Source organism: Brassica rapa, chromosome A04 (genome assembly GCF_000309985.2).
Source record: "Brassica rapa cultivar Chiifu-401-42 chromosome A04, CAAS_Brap_v3.01, whole genome shotgun sequence".
NCBI lineage: Eukaryota > Viridiplantae > Streptophyta > Magnoliopsida > Brassicales > Brassicaceae > Brassica > Brassica rapa.
In genome coordinates this window covers 21,697,137-21,716,383 of record NC_024798.2, presented here as the reverse complement: position 1 = coordinate 21,716,383, position 19,247 = coordinate 21,697,137, and the positions used below count along the sequence as shown (strand labels likewise).

Here is a 19,247-nt window from a genome sequence, read left to right as displayed (position 1 = left end):
TTTTAAATCGAAATCATTCTTATTCCCGTTTCATATTAGTTGGTATTTAAGATTTTTTTCACAATTATTAAAAAAAAAAATTGTTAACTTTTATTTATTTTGCATTAATTAAACATAGTTCAACCAATAAAAAATCATTCAATAAAATACAATTGGTCAAAAACACCAAACAAAGATTTAAAATGTAAAGCAATTGTATTTTTTTGGAGAATCATCCTGTTTAGGATTATATAACACTAGCTTCTCATATTACATATCATATGTTTCTTATTTCATATTGACATTCTTCAGGTTTAAATTTGAAAAGTTAATTAAAGAATGTATTGGTTTTATGTTGTTCAGTTATATTAATTTATAAAAATGTAAGCATCAACTGGTGATCAAACCTATACAACATCATTGTTAATTGGGACCGTGGGGGCGACGATAACTCTACACCACAAAAGACGACTTCGCTGTTCCTGTTGTCTTGGCTATTTTCTGTTTAGTTTTTGTTTTCGATCGGGATACGCTGTCACATGGTTACATGTGCAGTGGTTCGTCAACATTCTTATAACACGTCAAATACAGAATAAAACATTTTGTATCGTAATAATTCGACTTTTAAAGCTTCGTTTTTATTTGTATGTAAGAAAAGTTGATGGTTAAGTATTTTTAAAAATATATATTTTCATAAAATCTAATTCACTTGGTAACAATTTATTTTAGTAACTCATACGTACCTATCTAGGTTAAGTCGTGCTTTTATAAGCTTAATGATATCTAAACGCATTATTATTTGTTAAGGAGGGTGGATCATTAGAAGACGATCGTGCTGGTATTTATTCGTTTATCATCATTATTGGTATAAGCTTTTTCCTTACAGGAAAATCCCTGCAAGAGGAATTAAAGCTGTTAATGTCTGAGTTAACAGTCGCAAATGAACACTAGTTCACGTGCTAACTTCTGTTTTTAATTCATCATGTATGATGAAGATACTATAAGTTATATGTCTATAACAAACAATTCGAGGGTTCACGTGATGTCTCCTGTACTTGTAGTCTTTCACTTATGAGTTTATTCACCTAATGTTCCTATAATCTTCTCAGTATTGTTACTCGAAATGTAGTCAGTAATTTAATTTAAACTAATTGGGTTTAATATATCTCCGAATTTTCAGCGGGTCGCCATATTAATTGTCGTCTAGAGTCTAGACCCTAGTTAAAATATAAAATTAAGCATAAAGTTTTCTTTATTAAAAGTAACTTTTTTGTTTTATGACTATTTCATCGTTTTATTCCCCTCTATGCGGACAAATGTTTGCCACTAAACGAACTTTCAACTTCCAAGGAATACCAATTTAACAACCGCAGTTAGCATTGAAATAATGTGTTAGGAATTGATGAGACCTGTAACAAAATACGATATTTATTCATTAATTGCTATTTAGGTTTAGATCAAAAGGTTATGAGTTTTGGCTTAAGATATTGTAAACGTGCATTTGATCAATATTACGGATCGTTATTGGTTAGCAATTGTAGACTCAACAAATTTGGTAATAAAGATCATTACCAGGGGAATAAAAGTATTGAGTTGGTTAGTGAAGGTACAAAACGCATGCGCATAATCTGAAGTAGACAAAGATGGCTTTTGATAGCAATAAAAAAAACACGTACGCTGACGCAAAGCAAATATGTTTAGTTGTTTTAACAAAGAATATGGGTGTTTTAATCATTTCTTTTAGTTAGGATGCCAATAAAAACAAAAGCTTCGATAGCAAACAAATTAATAACAATATGATACCAGGGAGTGAAGTTAGTAAATTGTGGTCAAATTTGGCTCCATTTTGAAGAGTAAGTTTCAAGTAATTAGACAATTCTTTAGTATACAATTCAGCAGAAACAAATCTGTGGTATGATTAGAATTCCCCATAATGATAGTTTTGCATCTTATGTACTTATTTCTTTGTAAACAAACTAGTGTTTTTCTTCTTCTTTTTTGAACAACTACTAGTGTTTTTCTTATCATACGTGTAGATTTTCCCTAATATTGGATGGAGTAAATCGATTAACGTATTTAATAGTTATGGTGATGCGTCTCATGAATCCGAATACTGTTCTTTCAGTTTATTTACAACTTACAAAAATCTACATATTGTAAAAGAGAAAATATCCATATCGAGAATATAATGTATATGCGTCTGCTGACATTATCAAATGATTCCAACAACTCCACAAAACGCCGGCCCAAATGTTTGACTGCATGCTTCTTGCAGAAGCAAAACTACGATATAGATCATTACGCTTGTATGTATCGAAAAAGGGTTGGGATAATTATTTAGATTTATAGTGACATGACATCGACATACATAGTCGTATGATAGTTTGATAATGTTAACTTCAAAGTTACTCTTAGATTCTTAAATTGTTTCGTCACTAGAGTTTAGGGGTTGTGGCAACAACCTTAACCAAAACCACACCAACTACTGCCTAGAGAGACAAGTGCTCTTTTCAATGTTTCGCTTGATTTAATCCTTAAGCTACCATTGATTAATTAGTTATATTGCTAATGCATTTCACTTATTATACATTAATATATATATTGACTGAAAGAAACCAAAGTTTTATATCAGGTCGATGGAGTTATTTATATACTCTCATTATGTTTTTTGTATATGGATGCTGCTGTTGAGGTTCAGAAAGTTTATAAGAGTTATCGATTCATTTTGACCTTCAGGCTGGTTGATATTAGGCCGACATTGGGCTGGCATGTTTCCCTTTGGTTTAGAATAAACTTCAGATTGTTAACGATACGCTGGGCTCGACTGTCTCGGTCTAACCATTCAGATATATTATGATTTTCTGTGAAAGAAAATATTTTGACTTTTAGCATTTCAGGATATTATTTTTATCACGTTTTTCACACCCCCAATCCCCAAATATACATACACATATACTTTTAGACCGGTTCTTTTAAAGTAACACTAGCAAGACTATAATAGTATATGTTTTCAAAAAAATTGTATACGTTTCTAAAGGAAAAATCGATATTTTCATTTGCAAATTAAAAGACGAAAATACGTACCCTTGAATAACAGTAGAAGTTTTTGTCATAATATGCTATTGATCAATCCCAAAAAGTATGGATTATAAAAAAATCGTGTGTTAACATAGACTAATTTAGAAACTTTTTGATAAAGGTTTAAATTTTGAATTTCAACTGTTGATTAAATCTCAACGTACGTATTCTACCAATCAATTGGATTTTTCTAAAATATATATATATATGTAAAAAAAAATGTTGTATAACTCATTTAACTAATTTTCTTTAATTGGCGGCTTTTAATATATTTTGTAGTATACTTATTGACTTGTTTGATGTGTACTATTTAAATTAATAAGCCGAAAGTTATGAAAATTCACATGTTTTAAATATTTGGCCGTTGACATAAAATATCAATATACTAAAATAAACCGATTGGCCGTTGGGCCAGTGAGATAAATCCAAATGATGAAGACTTCTACGAATGTGTATTGGATGTCAAACGAATATACTTACAATTTAATAAATGTGCTAATATTTGTCGAATATAAAAATATTTCTCTTGTTTTCTACTGGATATCTGTGATAATTTTTACTAACTGTATTTCTAAACCAAACGAATAGACTTAAATTACGTGCTAAGTTATATATAAACTTTAAATTGAATGGTCTACATCGTACACGATTATTTTAGTTGGATGTTATTTCTCAACCTCTTAAATTTTACTATATATTAGACTTTTGATTTGACTTTGTATAAAAAATAATAGTCTCAACTCGCAACAATGATTGTGTATATTATATGCGAAGTAAATAAACAAGTGTGAGGTTGCTGGACTATGAAATACAGCATGCGACCTTGTTGGATACTCCGAGTAGCCAACCTTACTTTCTTTAAGTCGATTCATTTCCACACTTACAATTACTTTCCTGTTATGATCTTGTCAGAAAAATTGACATTTATCTCATTTGTTCTACTGTTTAAACTTATGCTCCGCACTCTGGGCATGTATTTATGTAAATTCTGCTATTAGTATTGCTAAATTTCTGCTGATACAAACAAACTGTTTTAGTTTTACTTCTAAACTTTAAATGGTCTTAGTTCAAAGATAATCTGCCTCTCACCTACTTGATAATAATGTTTGTGTTAACATCTTTTCAGGCCCATAGACGTCGCTTTTCCAATTAATTGTTGGGCCTAATTATTAAGCTTATTAGCTCAAATAATGAAAGGCAAATGTGAAAAGGAAATGGGCTTACGAGCTCTTTGAAAAAAGCCATGTTGGCATTAATGAATTTCATATATATGGTATCACACTCTCCTTGGATTAAACGGCTCAGAGGAAGAGAGAGCTCCCCACGCGCGCGCCGCCGCCGCCGTCCGGCCGGCTCGGCTCGGCTCGGCTCGGCGTGGGCGTGGGCGTGGGCTTGGGCTTGGGCTTGGGCTTGGGTGGAGGGCCTTTGGCCCGATAAGAATTATTCTTTTTGGACCAAGTTAAGCTCAACGCTTTGCCATTTTATTTCTAAAAAACAGCATGACATTTGTGTATAAACGACATGTAGTTCGTTTAAAAACAACACGAAGTTTATCTGTTCGAAATGGATCAGAACGAGTCAACAAGAGAGAAACTTGCGGAGAAAGCTGCTCAACGTTCCACTCCGAGATCTTTGCGAGATTTTCGGAAAAACGTTCGCAACAGTTTCGAAAACCCGCTCCTAGTCTTCTCTTTAAATACGGACTCTCCTCTTCTCATTTTCTTCAACCTTTTCTAAATCGAAATCCAACAGCAAAATTCCCTCTGCGTAAGTCTATTATTGCGAGAGTGTTTCGTAGAATTTTTTGTTCGATAGGGCGATCACGGGTGAGGCGTGAGTCGTCTGCCATGGTTGTATCCTGGGACTCTATATTCGTACAGTCCCGTCTCACTAACGGAGCGAATATTTTGAGTTAAGGAAAGAGATCATATCTCGCCTCCATGTCTCGTTGCGAATACAGTTTCTTATCGTTCTCGTATTCGTTTATATATTCGTCTATTTCCTTAACTTCGCTTTTATTATATCGTTTACATCAGTCCGGTTTACCGGCGATAACAATCTTAACTCAAAATAGCTTTATTTCTAAAGCTCGAATCGGGTTGAAAAACGATTTATATAAACGGGTTTTGGAACCGTGTTTGCGATTTGCTTTCTAGCACTTCCGCGAAACGTTTTATTATTAATCTCATAACGATGTTTGCGATTTGCTATACGCTTATCCGCGAAACGTTTCTGTGTTATTCTGAAAACGTGTTTGCGATTTGCTTTATAGCACTTCCGCGAAACGTTTCTGTTTTATTTCATTATAAAATGAATCGTTTCAAGACCGCTTTCTTAAGCGAGTTTGTGAAACATTCTAAGTCTATAAAAATGATTTCTGCGAACGCTTTTTAAGGGAGTTTGCAAAACGTTTTTTCAAGACTTATATCGATATGATTTGGTTCAAACACCAAAAATGAACATCGATTTTAGACTATTATTTTATTTAAAATAATATGTTAAATATTGAATGGAGTACTAATCCGTTTTCATGTTTTCTCTACAGGAAAATGACAAACGATAATGACACTCCCACTCCCATGGACACCTCGGATGTCATTCAGACTCCACTCAACGCTGCAGCAACTGGCGTGACAACCGCTGGAAACATCACAGCGTCAACCACTGCAGCAACAACGAGCACTTTCCTCCCTGCGGGGAATGCTGCTGATGAAACCACTCGCCGTACCCTATTCGGTGCTGGTCTTTATCAGACGGGTTCCATTTCAGCAACTGCAAGTGGTCCGGTGGCAGTTCAAACTCCTCCGACTGTCCCTAGTGTGTTCACTCAAGGACTGATGCCAAACCAGTTTGATGGCAAAGGTTTCAAAACGTGGCAGAAGAAGATGTTGTTCTTCCTGGCAACGATGAAGCTGGAGAAGTTCCTCCAGGAGGACAAGCCCCTTATGCCCTACGGGATTGATGATGTTCACAGCCTCGCAACTGTTGACATATGGGTGCATTCCGACTTCATCTGCAAAGGCTACATCTTGGGTCGCCTCATTGACCCATTGTACCGTGTCTACTGTGAGATTCCCACGGCGAAAGAGCTATGGAGATCACTAGACAAGAAGTACAGAGGTGAGGACGCTGGCTGCCAGAAGTATGTGGTCTCAAAATTTCACGACTTCAAAATGGTGGATTCAAAACCCATCATGGATCAGGTGGAAGCGCTTCAGCTCATTTGCCATGAAATCGCTGCTGAAGGAATGTCCATCTGCGAGACATTCACAACTCTCAGCTTCATTGAAAAGCTTCCTCCAAGCTATGCGGATTTCAAGAACTACTTGAAGCACAAGAAGAAGAAGATGGGGCTCGAGGAGCTCATCACGAGGCTTCAGATGGAATCCAGAAACCGAACTGCTGCAAAGGTCGGTACAAAGGAGCACAGTGTCAACATGGCTGAGCACAAAGGAAAAGGAAAGGCACACGCCTATTCTCCTGCCAAGCCTTCCAAAACTGCTGCAGCCTTGAAGGCTTCTGGAAAAAACTTCAAGAACAAAGGTATTGAGATCAATGCGAATGTGGAGAAGTTCAAGGGGAAATGTCACTACTGCCACAAAGTGGGGCATAAGACTGTTGAGTGTCGAAAAAAGATCAAGGATGAGAAAGATCAGGCAAATCTCACTGAGGAGGATCTCGTTGCTGTGGTGACTGAAGCCAACATGGTTGAAAGCAACAACCCCAAGGAATGGTGGTATGACACTGGTGCAACCACCCACATTTGCACCGATAGGGCGATGTTCAGCACCTATCAGAAAAGCAAGACTGAGGAGAAGCTCAAGATGGGAAATACTGCAGTCTCCAAGATTGAAGGACGCGGCAATGTGATCTTGAAGATGACATCGGGACGTGAGGTCACTCTTACAAATGTGAAGCATGTGCCTGACATGAGGAAGAATCTGGTCTCGGGAACCTTGCTCAGCAAGAATGGATTCGCCACAAGTTTTGAGGCGGATAAACTCGTGATTAGGAAGAATGGGATGTATTTGGGAAGGGGTTATGTTAAGGGTGGACTTGTCAAGTTGAATGTAATGACAGTCACTCCAAAAGTTGTAGCTCCAAAAGTTTCAATGAATAAGAATGAGCCAGTTGCTTATTTGGTTGAGTCTTTTGATATATGGCATGAAAGATTAGGCCATGTAAACTACAAATCCATACAAAGATTAATGAATTTAAATCTAATTCCTAAATGCAAAACAAGTAAACAAAAATGTGAAGTATGCGTACAGGCTAAGCTCACAAAAACGCCATCACCTCATGTTGAAAGAACTAATAAACCTCTAGATTTAATTCACACCGATTTATGTGATTTAAAATATTTACAAACTAGAGGTGGTAAAAAGTACTTTGTGACCTTCATAGATGACTGCACAAAATATTGTTATGTTTATTTATTACATAGCAAAGATGAAACCTTAGAAAAATTTAAAGAATTTAAACTCGAGGTCGAAAATCAGCTTAAAACAACTATTAAAGTAGTTAGAAGCGACAGAGGAGGCGAGTATGATGGTCCGTTCAATGCATTCTGTAAAGAACATGGAATAATCCATCAAACTACAGCTCCTTACTCACCAGAATCTAATGGAGTTGCTGAACGCAAAAATCGAACTCTAAAAGAGATGATGAATGCTATGTTGCAGGAATCTGGGTTACCCCAGAACATGTGGGGGGAAGCGTTGCTTACCACTAATTATATCCTCAACAAGATTCCACACAAAGTAACGGGTAAAACTCCATATGAATTATGGAAAGGTAATTTACCTTCGTATAAATACCTCAAAGTGTGGGGGTGCCTGGCAAAAGTTGCGGTACCACCACCAAAGAAGGTCACTATTGGACCTAAAACAGTGGATTGCATCTTCATCGGATATGCACATAACAGTAATGCTTATCGTTTTCTGGTACATAAATCTGAAATATCAGATATTCATGAAAATACAGTCATGGAATCAAGAAATGCATCTTTCTTCGAAAATATTTTTCCATATAGGGAAAAACAAGGTTCAAAACGAACTCGAGAAGAAAGAGACAATGACAAGAACTCAGAAACTGAGACAAACGTCGAGATTTCTATAAATGATATTTCAGAAAATGAAGAAAAAGATGAACCTCGAAGAAGCAAAAGAGCTCGAAAGGAAAAATCTTTTGGAGAAGATTTCCTAATGGCATTTTTAGTAGAAAATGCTCCAAAAACTTTGGCAGAAGCCATGGCTTCACCAGAAGCTCCGTTTTGGAACGAAGCTGTCAGGAGTGAATTAGATTCGATTATGCAAAATTATACGTATTACATAACGGATTTACCACCTGGCTGCAAAGCATTAGGGAATAAATGGATAATGACACGCAAACCTGGTGGAAAATACAAGTCTAGGCTTGTAGTTCAAGGATTCCGACAAAAAGAAGGCCTTGACTATTTTGATACATATTCTCCAGTGACGAGAATAACATCAATAAGACTGATGATAGCAATCGCAGCCTTAAGAGACTTAGAAATCCATCAAATGGATGTAAAAACTGCTTTTCTAAATGGTGATTTAGAAGAGGAAATTTACATGAAACAACCTGAAGGTTTTGTCATTCCCGGACAGGAAGACAAAGTATGTCGACTTGTAAAGTCACTTTATGGGCTTAAACAAGCTCCTAAACAATGGCACGAAAAATTTGACAATACAATGATGTCAAATGGTTTCAAAATAAATGAATGTGACAAATGCATATACTACAAAACTACCAAAAATGCGTATGTTTTACTATGCCTATATGTAGATGATATGCTCATTATTGGAAGCAATAAAGACATTATCAATCAAACAAAGAACATGCTCAAAGGGACATTTGAGATGAAAGACTTGGGATTAGTAGATGTAATTCTCGGGGTTAAAGTCAAAAGAAATTCAAACGGAATTATCTTAACCCAATCTCATTATGCTCAAACAATATTAGAGAGATTTAAAAATTACTCTAATAGTACGGCAAAAACTCCGTTAGATCCCCAAATGCACTTGACAAAGAATTCAGGTGAAGCGGTTTCACAAAACGAGTATGCACGTGTAATTGGAAGTCTCATGTACTTGACAAATTGTACTAGACCAGATCTGGCGCATGCAGTAAACGTACTTAGTCGATATACAAGTAATCCAGGTCATACACACTGGAAAGCTATAACGAGGGTACTCAATTACTTGCGCTACACCAAAGATTTTGGGCTTCACTATGGTAAAGAACCAGCAGTTTTAGAAGGATACAGTGATGCTAACTGGATATCAGATTCTAAAAACTCAAAATCCACAAGTGGATATGTATTTACACTAGGAGGAGCAGCAATATCATGGAAATCTACCAAACAAACAGTGTTAGCCAGATCAACCATGGAATCTGAGTTCATAGCCTTAGACAAAGCAGCAGAAGAAGCTGAATGGCTTAGAAATTTTTTGGAAGATATCCCTATGTGGGAGAAACCTGTGCCAGCTATACGCATACATTGTGATAGTCAATCAGCAATAGCTCGGGCTCAGAATAATCTCTACAATGGTAAATCTCGTCACATCAGAAGACGACATAAAACCATTAGACAACTTATCTCAACTGGTGTAATCACAATAGACTACATCAAATCGGCTGACAACCTAGCGGATCCATTTACTAAAGGTTTGCCACGAGATGTTGTTGCTAAATCATCAAAAGGAATGGGTTTAAAGCCTATAACGAATGAGGATGCTTGACTGCAACCCTACCTATCATGACTGGAGATCCCAAGACGTAGGTTCAAAGGGAAAACAAAATCAAACAGAATCTAACCAAAGCACTTGAGACAAAGTAGTCTCTTCCCAGCTCCTAAGATGATAAAAGTGCTAACGAATGTGTGAAGGATAAGCATAAGCTTTTAATGATTCCATAGCTTCTAAGCGGAGTATTACTCAATACTTTTCATGGTCAATCACCTAATGAGTGTGAAATGGGGCCGTTTCTAGGAGAATGAATGCAAGGCTATATTCTCTAAGTTCACTCATGAAAACCAGGAATAGTTCAGGGCCACAATGAACACAATAGAGAACTAAGTTCTACGAGAAAATGAAGCTGCGTTATGCCTGTTGTCTCGGTCTACATAAAACACCGGTTGGTTCAAGACATCATGTTCACCTTCTGGTAAAGTAAACCCGACAGATATTAACTATGAGTGGTTCAAGGCTTAAAAATGCCACCAACTCAAACACAGTGAATTTTTTGCAAACACTCTCGATAAGTCTGTCTAGTCTAGTCAGGATTAGAATAAGTATAGTTTTTTAGAGTCTATCGAGTCTGCATCTAGTCTGCATATGTTTAGAGTCATTTCTATTCATGTGGGGGATTGTTGGGCCTAATTATTAAGCTTATTAGCTCAAATAATGAAAGGCAAATGTGAAAAGGAAATGGGCTTACGAGCTCTTTGAAAAAAGCCATGTTGGCATTAATGAATTTCATATATATGGTATCACACTCTCCTTGGATTAAACGGCTCAGAGGAAGAGAGAGCTCCCCACGCGCGCGCCGCCGCCGCCGTCCGGCCGGCTCGGCTCGGCTCGGCTCGGCGTGGGCGTGGGCGTGGGCTTGGGCTTGGGCTTGGGCTTGGGTGGAGGGCCTTTGGCCCGATAAGAATTATTCTTTTTGGACCAAGTTAAGCTCAACGCTTTGCCATTTTATTTCTAAAAAACAGCATGACATTTGTGTATAAACGACATGTAGTTCGTTTAAAAACAACACGAAGTTTATCTGTTCGAAATGGATCAGAACGAGTCAACAAGAGAGAAACTTGCGGAGAAAGCTGCTCAACGTTCCACTCCGAGATCTTTGCGAGATTTTCGGAAAAACGTTCGCAACAGTTTCGAAAACCCGCTCCTAGTCTTCTCTTTAAATACGGACTCTCCTCTTCTCATTTTCTTCAACCTTTTCTAAATCGAAATCCAACAGCAAAATTCCCTCTGCGTAAGTCTATTATTGCGAGAGTGTTTCGTAGAATTTTTTGTTCGATAGGGCGATCACGGGTGAGGCGTGAGTCGTCTGCCATGGTTGTATCCTGGGACTCTATATTCGTACAGTCCCGTCTCACTAACGGAGCGAATATTTTGAGTTAAGGAAAGAGATCATATCTCGCCTCCATGTCTCGTTGCGAATACGGTTTCTTATCGTTCTCGTATTCGTTTATATATTCGTCTATTTCCTTAACTTCGCTTTTATTATATCGTTTACATCAGTCCGGTTTACCGGCGATAACATTAATTACCACTAATATTTAAAATTTTGCCAGTATGACTTGTTATTGTCTAAAATAGATATCTTTTCAGAAAAAGAGTGTACTTAATTTGAATAAAGTTTATAACTCAAGGCGTACATAAAAGTGATTATTTCCAAATTCAAGAAAAGCTGTAATCACGATGTGTGTTTAATTCACAACAACAATCACATTTCATTTAAAAGGGTGAGTATATTTGACTGAACGGCCTATATATTGCCATGTAGGGTAACGTACTCCGTATTTTTTCTTTTTTCGAACTTTCGGACCAGGTCGTAAGCGCATCTTTTATCCAGCATGAATAGTCCGTAAGGAAACTCCGTTTTAATTGCATCCAATAACACAAAGTTACGTGACATTAACAAATACGTTTTTCTTTATAGAACCGTTTTACTAATTAAAAATTGGTAAAAATCTCTTAACAAAATTTTAAAGGAGCCAAAAAGTAACAAAAGAGAAAACAATTAAAGGATAAAGGAAAGTGTAAAAAAGCTTGTACTACCATATAATTTTAAAAGAAAAAGACATAAGGACAAATAAACACTAGTGTTTTATTTCTGACAAACGATATTTCAAGTCTTAAATGTTATAGCTAAATGCTACCAAACTAGCCAAAATTAGTGAGCCTAATGATGATAATAACCAGAACCAAAGATCGAACATATTGAAATACGAATATATTGATTCAAGACTATCCAACATATTTGCTGTATAACTTATCCAATGTATATATGATCTAAATATTTATAATACCAACATCTATTATATATTATATTTTACATGTAACATGATGTCAAACTATTGATTTTTATAATTTTAATAAATATTTATAATCATTTCAGTTTAATAAAATTAATTAATTATCATATTTGTAAAAGAAACAAATGAAATTAAATTACATGTCAATTTGCCTATAAATTTTTTAAAAATTAAAGGGATCAAAATATGTATATGAATCTAGTCCAAACTAAACCAGCCAAAAATGAGTATGTCTAAAATCAATTTTATCAAATTAAATATCAAGATAGAATAAAAAAACTCTTACTCAATCTCCCAACCTCTCACTTCACACCAAAATAAGAAGAAGAGAAAAAAAGTTTTCTTGATCAAAATAATACATAAACAAAAAATAAATTGAGATGCAGGATTAGCGGAATTATAGTTGTTGAACGTAGAACGAGTTGAATAGTTCACACACATTAAACAAAAACAAATCATTAAAATCTCCACCGTCCATATAAACATCTCAGATTTTAATCCAACGGTTGTTAACCAAACCAAAAAAAAACACCACCGTCCCGTCCCGTCCCGTCCCGTTCCGTTTCGATTTGGTTTCTCTCTACCTTCTTTTGTCTCTTTTAACACTGCCTTGTCGTCTTGTCTTTCTTCTTATTCTTCTTCTTCTTCTTCTTCCTCTTTCTCATTCCTTTTGTTTATCGTTTTCCTCAGATCTCTCCTCCTTTTGATCTGATCCGTACACTCTCAATGCCTCAGATTTGATTTGTTTCATTTACTGTTAGTAAGTTAGAGATGGGGCAATGTTACGGGAAGGTTAATAACCAGAGCAAGCAGAGTCTCGGAGGAGACGAAGCTAACACCACTACCTACGTCGTCTCCGGCGACGGGAACCAGAATCAGCCTCTCACTCCTCTCAGAGCTAAGAACGCTACTCCGGCTAGGTCATCGAATCCGAGCCCATGGCCTAGTCCTTTCCCTCACGGATCCTCGAGTCCTCTCCCTCCCGGCGTCTCCCCTTCTCCGGCGAGGACCTCGACTCCGAGGAGATTCTTCCGGCGGCCTTTCCCCCCGCCGTCTCCGGCGAAACACATTAAGGCGTCGCTGATAAAAAGGCTTGGAGTGAAGCCCAAGGAAGGCCCAATACCTGAGGAGGGAGGGGTTGAGAGTGAGCAGGCGCTGCTTGATAAGAGCTTTGGGTATGGGAAGAACTTTGGGGCCAAGTATGAGTTGGGGAAAGAAGTGGGGCGAGGGCATTTTGGTCATACTTGTTCTGGTCGTGGGAAGAAGGGTGAGGTTAAGGATCATCCCGTTGCTGTTAAGATCATCTCCAAGGCTAAGGTCATCCTTCCTTTTGATCTGTAATTGAGCTAAGTGAAAGTGTAGATTCTTGGGGTTTGGATAATGGCTATGGTGGGACAGTGAATTGTCTTTTTTTTTTTTTTTTTTGTTTCTTACAGTAGATTGATTCTCTGAGAGCAACAGTGTGTTGTCTTGTCTCTTTAGATAGGAAGATTGTTTTGTCTGGAAGTGAGTTGAGTAGATGAACTTTTGTTGATTTTGTCTGCATTAGGATATGATTGAATCTAAATTGTGAGTTTTTAATATTATAATGTTTGCATGCGTTTGTTTATGGTAGCAGTGAAGCTTGTCTGTTACATTTTGATTTACTTAGCTGTCTGATTTCTAACCATGTTATGGTCTTTCATGTACTATTTGTTGGGTTTAAGAAACAAAAAAAAATGATTGATGACAAATGTAGATAGAGAAATCTTTGTCTGGCTGCCTCTTTTTGTTTGGATTAGGACATAATGTGGAACTAAGTTGACAGTGTGACTGGTTTATCTTTCTTTTGCATTGGCAGATGACAACAGCAATAGCAATTGAAGATGTTCGGAGGGAGGTGAAGCTGTTGAAATCATTATCTGGTCACAAACATCTGATCAGATATTATGATGCATGTGAGGACGCCAATAACGTATACATTGTCATGGAGTATGTCTTTGTTTCCCATTTCATAACACATATATTCAATCTTGGAATATAAATTTGTGAAAAAATTACTTAAAAGAATTGATGTTTGGTTCTACTTGACCACAGGTTGTGTGAAGGTGGAGAGCTTCTAGACAGAATATTAGCAAGGTATATATCATCTGATTGCTCTCTTAGATTCTCTCTACATCATCTATTCATATGCTTTCTCTCGTCTCAGGGGTGGCAAATACCCAGAGGAGGACGCAAAGGCTATCGTCGTACAGATCCTAAACGTGGTTTCGTTTTGTCATCTCCAAGGAGTTGTCCACCGAGACTTAAAGCCTGAGGTTCTGTCTTCTCTCTATACACCTCCACTACCAATAATCAAAATCACTAAACTTTCCTGTTACCTTTGTTCAAACAGAATTTTCTATTCACATCTAGCCGCGAAGACTCAGACTTGAAGCTTATTGACTTTGGCCTCTCAGACTTTGTCAAACCCGGTAAGATTTTTTTCATACTTCACCCTTTCCTTGTTGCAGCCTAATATTGAGCTTTGTTTTTGTTACAGATGAGAGATTGAATGATATAGTTGGGAGCGCATACTATGTGGCGCCTGAGGTTCTACACAGATCATACAGCCTTGAGGCTGATATATGGAGCATTGGAGTTATTACATATATACTCTTGTGTGGAAGCAGGCCTTTCTGGGCACGCACGGAATCTGGAATCTTCCGCACGGTGCTGAGGAGTGAACCGCACTACGATGACTTGCCTTGGCCTACTGTTTCACCGGAAGGTAAAGAGTTTGTGAAACGTCTTCTCAACAAAGACTATAGGAAACGAATGTCTGCAGTTCAAGCTCTGAGTGAGTTTCTTTTTTTCTTTCTTTTTTTCTCTAATGTGTTACCCATACATTACAAAACTGATGAGGTTTGTTTTATTCCAGCTCATCCATGGTTAAGAGATGAGAGTCGTGCGATTCCTTTAGATATTCTGATCTTTAAGTTGGTCAAAGCCTATTTGCACGCAACACCTCTTAGACGTGCTGCTTTAAAGGTAACAACCACCTCTCTTCTGTTTGGTTAGAGTTGTTTAGATATATTTCTAAAGTTGGTTACATATTGAGTTGCAAGATTGAGTGATATGTTGGGTATTTAAATAAAATAATATTCCAGGCTCTAGCAAAAGCGTTGACAGAGAACGAGCTAGTCTATCTTAGAGCACAGTTCATGCTCTTGGGACCAAATAAAGATGGAAGCATCTCCCTCGAAAACTTTAAAATGGTAAGAAAGGCCTTTGATTCTTTAAAAACATGGTCACATCGGTTTAATAAGCTCATTTTTCGCAGGCGCTTACGCAGAATGCAACAGACGCAATGAGAGAATCCAGAGTTCCTGAAGTTCTCAACATGGTGAGAGGACAATCAATCTCTTTATTTGACTCATATAGAACATAAATTTAGCTGGAGGTTTTAAAATGGATGTGTGTGTGTGTTGGCAGATGGACTCTCTAGCGTATAGAAAGATGTATTTCGAAGAGTTTTGTGCAGCTGCGATAAGCATCCATCAACTAGAAGCTGTTGAAGCTTGGGATGAGATTGCAGCCGCCGGTTTTGAGCATTTTGAGACCGAGGGAAACCGAGTGATCACCATCGAAGAGCTAGCAAGGGTAATGAATCATGTTCATTCTTGGTTTTGTTCTTGGGATCTAAATTTCAAACCGGTTATTTTGAACAGGAACTGAATGTGGGAGCGTCTGCGTACGGGCACTTGAGAGAGTGGGTAAGAAGCAGTGACGGGAAGCTGAGTTTCTTAGGGTTCACTAAGTTCTTGCATGGAGTTACTCTTCGTGCTGCTCACGCAAGACCTCGCTAGTCCTTTATTCTTTTTTTTTTAGTTTTTTTCTTCTATTATTTATTTTTCATCAAAACAGATTTTATCATAGACTTCTTGAGAGACGTAAGGGGTATTTTCGTCCGTTTTTTTTTGTTTTTTTCTTTATCATATTATAGAGTTTAAATTGAAGGTGCATAAAACACCATAAAAAATGTCCATAAGGTAGATCAATTTCACTCATTTTTGCAATATATTAGATGAATTTCACTCATTTTCGCAATATATTACCTTAAACTATGGTTTTGAGCAACATTTGAGTTATATACTTATTACATTTACATTGTTTTCTTCAAGAAAATGACCACTTCATCATACAATTTTGATATTATAACTAGTATGGCTCTAATTCCTAACTTGAAAAATATTATCAGCAATTCAGCATTTGTGTTATATACTTATTACATTTACATTATTTTCTTCAAGAAAATGACCATTTCATCATAAAATTTTGATATTATTACTAGTATGGTTCAAATTCCTAACTTGAAAAAGATTATCAGCAATTTTATAGTCTAATAGTATGTATATGATTCATACACCAAAATTAAAACTGGAATGAAAAGTTATATGACGATAATTAATGATAAGATAAAGCCCAAAAAAGCTAAGCCTTTCCTTTTCGGGAGTGCTGCCGACAATCGAATCATGACCATTTATCACAAATTATGATAGTGAGATGAGTGGGTTTGTTCGTACCCATTAGTCTACGGAATACAGGGAATCTACAAGGCCCTTTTACTTTCTAGAAGCAATATATATATATTCTAACAAACATACCAATTATCGTTTTTATAAATTTAACCCTGAACATAAAAAATATCATAGTAACAAAAATACTTCTTGGTCTTATCATTTTGTGTGTGTGAGAGATTGGTGAAATAGGATCTTTGGAATTAACGAATACCTGCTAACATTGGAATATGTATTGCTATTTACTTCACTTTGTATCTGACTACATAATCAACTTTAAAGTCAAATGTAAATGAATGCTTTTTAGGACCAACCGTTACAATGGGAAGATAAGAGGAAATATTTTAAACCAAAAAAGAATTTGAGAATCTTTCCTTTTCTATACTGATTAAAATGAAATTTGATTTTTGTCACAAATTTCTTGTGCTTAATTAGTTTTACCAATAATATCTAACTACAAAATTTTAAGTTTATGAAGCTTCTATTAAAAATTGGGTACTAAATTATTTATGAACCGTTCATAAACCTAAAAATTCGTGTGTGATAACAGATTTTTGCTGAAGTTGTATCTTTGCAACTCAAAATTATTTTTCCGATATCTCTTTTAAATGTAAACAGAATATTATACTTTACACTACTATCCGTTATATACGTTTCTTGACTAAATAACAAATGCAATTTTCCAATAAAGAAGGAAATGACATTTTTTTTAAAGATACTTATCTTCTGTGATTTCTGAAAACGTTGTGATTTTCTTCAGTCATTCAAAATTCCGAACAAATAAATTAAAATCAGAAAATTAAATTTATTTATCTTAAAATTCCATACAATTACAGAAAAAATTCAGAAATTCACTTCATTCTTGGGTTAGGCCATTTTTTGGCTCCACAACTCCACAGGATCAACACAAAAAAAAAGATCTAAAATGTAAACACAACAATAATTCATTAACCATCATCAATTTATATTTAATCATTCTTCAGCCTCTGAAACACCCAACAAGATGATGATACTGGTCACGACCACTATGTCTATGATGATGGTTATGATTAACCGATCTCTCTCCATCAATCAAATCTTGAACGTAACGAAACTCCGCAACGTCGCATGGAATTGTGATGGTGCCCTTTTGATCGAATCCATACTCATCTTCTGCTTCTTTCAAGAGCTGCATGAACAAAGGATGGTTAAAATACAAAACAGGAACTACAAATCTTTGTTGCTCTTCTCCTTGTGATCCAACTTTGATCGCTAAGCATCCTTTTGGAACATCTTTGTTTTTGACAGTTTGTTTGCGAAGTAAATGGAAGCCTTTCAGAGCTTTTTCTCCAGTCCCCATGATTTTTAGAAAACGTTTTAAGAGTATGATGAAGAAACCAAGAAAGACTCGATAAGAAAACAGAGGAAACTTAGGCTAGAAAGCAGGCCATGGATCTTCAAGAGTGAGAGATGAGAGTTCGAGAGAACTAATCAAGTTGATCATTTTATTTTATTTTTCTTTGTGGAGATACCAAGTACCAACAACCAGGTGAATGAAGGAAGCAAAAGAGGGGGCTTCGTTTATAAAGAAAAATACATCATTTTAATAATAAGAAAGTCCATCAAAATAAGACGAGACGCTCCTATTTTCTTGGTCAATTCTAATAATAAATACAGTGGTGGTATTATAAATTTACCTATTGGTTGTCGTTTGCTATATAAAAAGTAAAAAATAATAGTAACGACCAATGCATATTTTTATGAAGAGTATAATTAGTCAGCAAAAATAATGGGAAAATAAACGGTAGTTAACTATGATATTGAAGAGAAATTCAATCTTGTGGTACTTCTTACTATACTATTATAATAAACACAAGAAGACATTATAATAAATCATGTGCAAGTGTGAGACGCTAAAACACATGCATAGATTCTTATATAAGAAAACAATACTCCGATTTATAAGTTATAAAATGTATTTTACATTTTTCACATGTATTGCAAATATGTTTCTGACATTATATACTAACAAAAAAATATCATGTTATATCTATATTTAAAAATGGAATGAAAAACTTATGTTTTTATCTTGGTTCTCCTCTGCATTTCCCCCAGTACTAACCATCCTTCTCTACTTTCTTTGTTGTTTTTTTCATTTTTGGTAAACACTCTATATTTTTAATTCCAACAAAAAAACGGAATATATATTTTTATTTGTTGTACATAGCTAGATACTCTGCGTCGTTACAAAAAAAAAGGTAACTCTGGGTGCAAGTTAATAGAATTGATATAAATTTTATTAATTGCGCATACAGAAGATCCATAGTTAATTATTCGTCAACAGATAGTTTAAGAGTAATAATGTGGTCAGCAACTGAGGTCTGAGCATTAATGAGTAACGACGACCAACAATTAAGAGCATCAGCAATGCTGAAACTCTCAATCTCGATAACCAAAGTAAGTTTTCTTATTATTTTATTACTTTTATTTTTTTTTTACTTAAAAAAAAGAAAAAAAAAAAAGAAAGGAAGAGCCAATCGCGGGTCCCCACGTGGCGATGGGACCCGCATACAGTGAAGAATTTGTGGAAGATTAATCCTTAC

At 36.0% G+C, this 19,247-nt stretch overlaps 2 protein-coding genes across 2 annotated transcripts; one reads left to right on the top strand and one right to left on the bottom strand.

Annotated features, from left to right (window-relative positions):
- The first annotated feature begins 12,681 nt into the window (after window positions 1–12,681).
- Window positions 12,682–16,186, top strand: LOC103866296 (CDPK-related kinase 3). Its single transcript, XM_009144190.3, has 11 exons — window positions 12,682–13,444; window positions 13,968–14,098; window positions 14,204–14,245; window positions 14,316–14,424; window positions 14,502–14,580; window positions 14,649–14,945; window positions 15,027–15,136; window positions 15,256–15,363; window positions 15,429–15,491; window positions 15,581–15,748; window positions 15,817–16,186. Exons 1-11 carry the CDS (start codon window positions 12,899–12,901, stop codon window positions 15,952–15,954), a joined length of 1,791 nt encoding a protein of 596 aa, XP_009142438.1. The 5' UTR covers window positions 12,682–12,898; the 3' UTR covers window positions 15,955–16,186.
- Window positions 16,187–17,450: 1,264 nt separating this feature from the next.
- On the bottom strand, window positions 17,451–19,020 carry LOC103866295 (auxin-responsive protein SAUR32). The gene has a single exon (XM_009144189.3). The coding sequence runs from the start codon at window positions 18,002–18,004 to the stop codon at window positions 17,645–17,647; it is 360 nt and encodes a 119-aa protein (XP_009142437.1). The 5' UTR covers window positions 18,005–19,020; the 3' UTR covers window positions 17,451–17,644.
- Window positions 19,021–19,247: the final 227 nt, after the last annotated feature.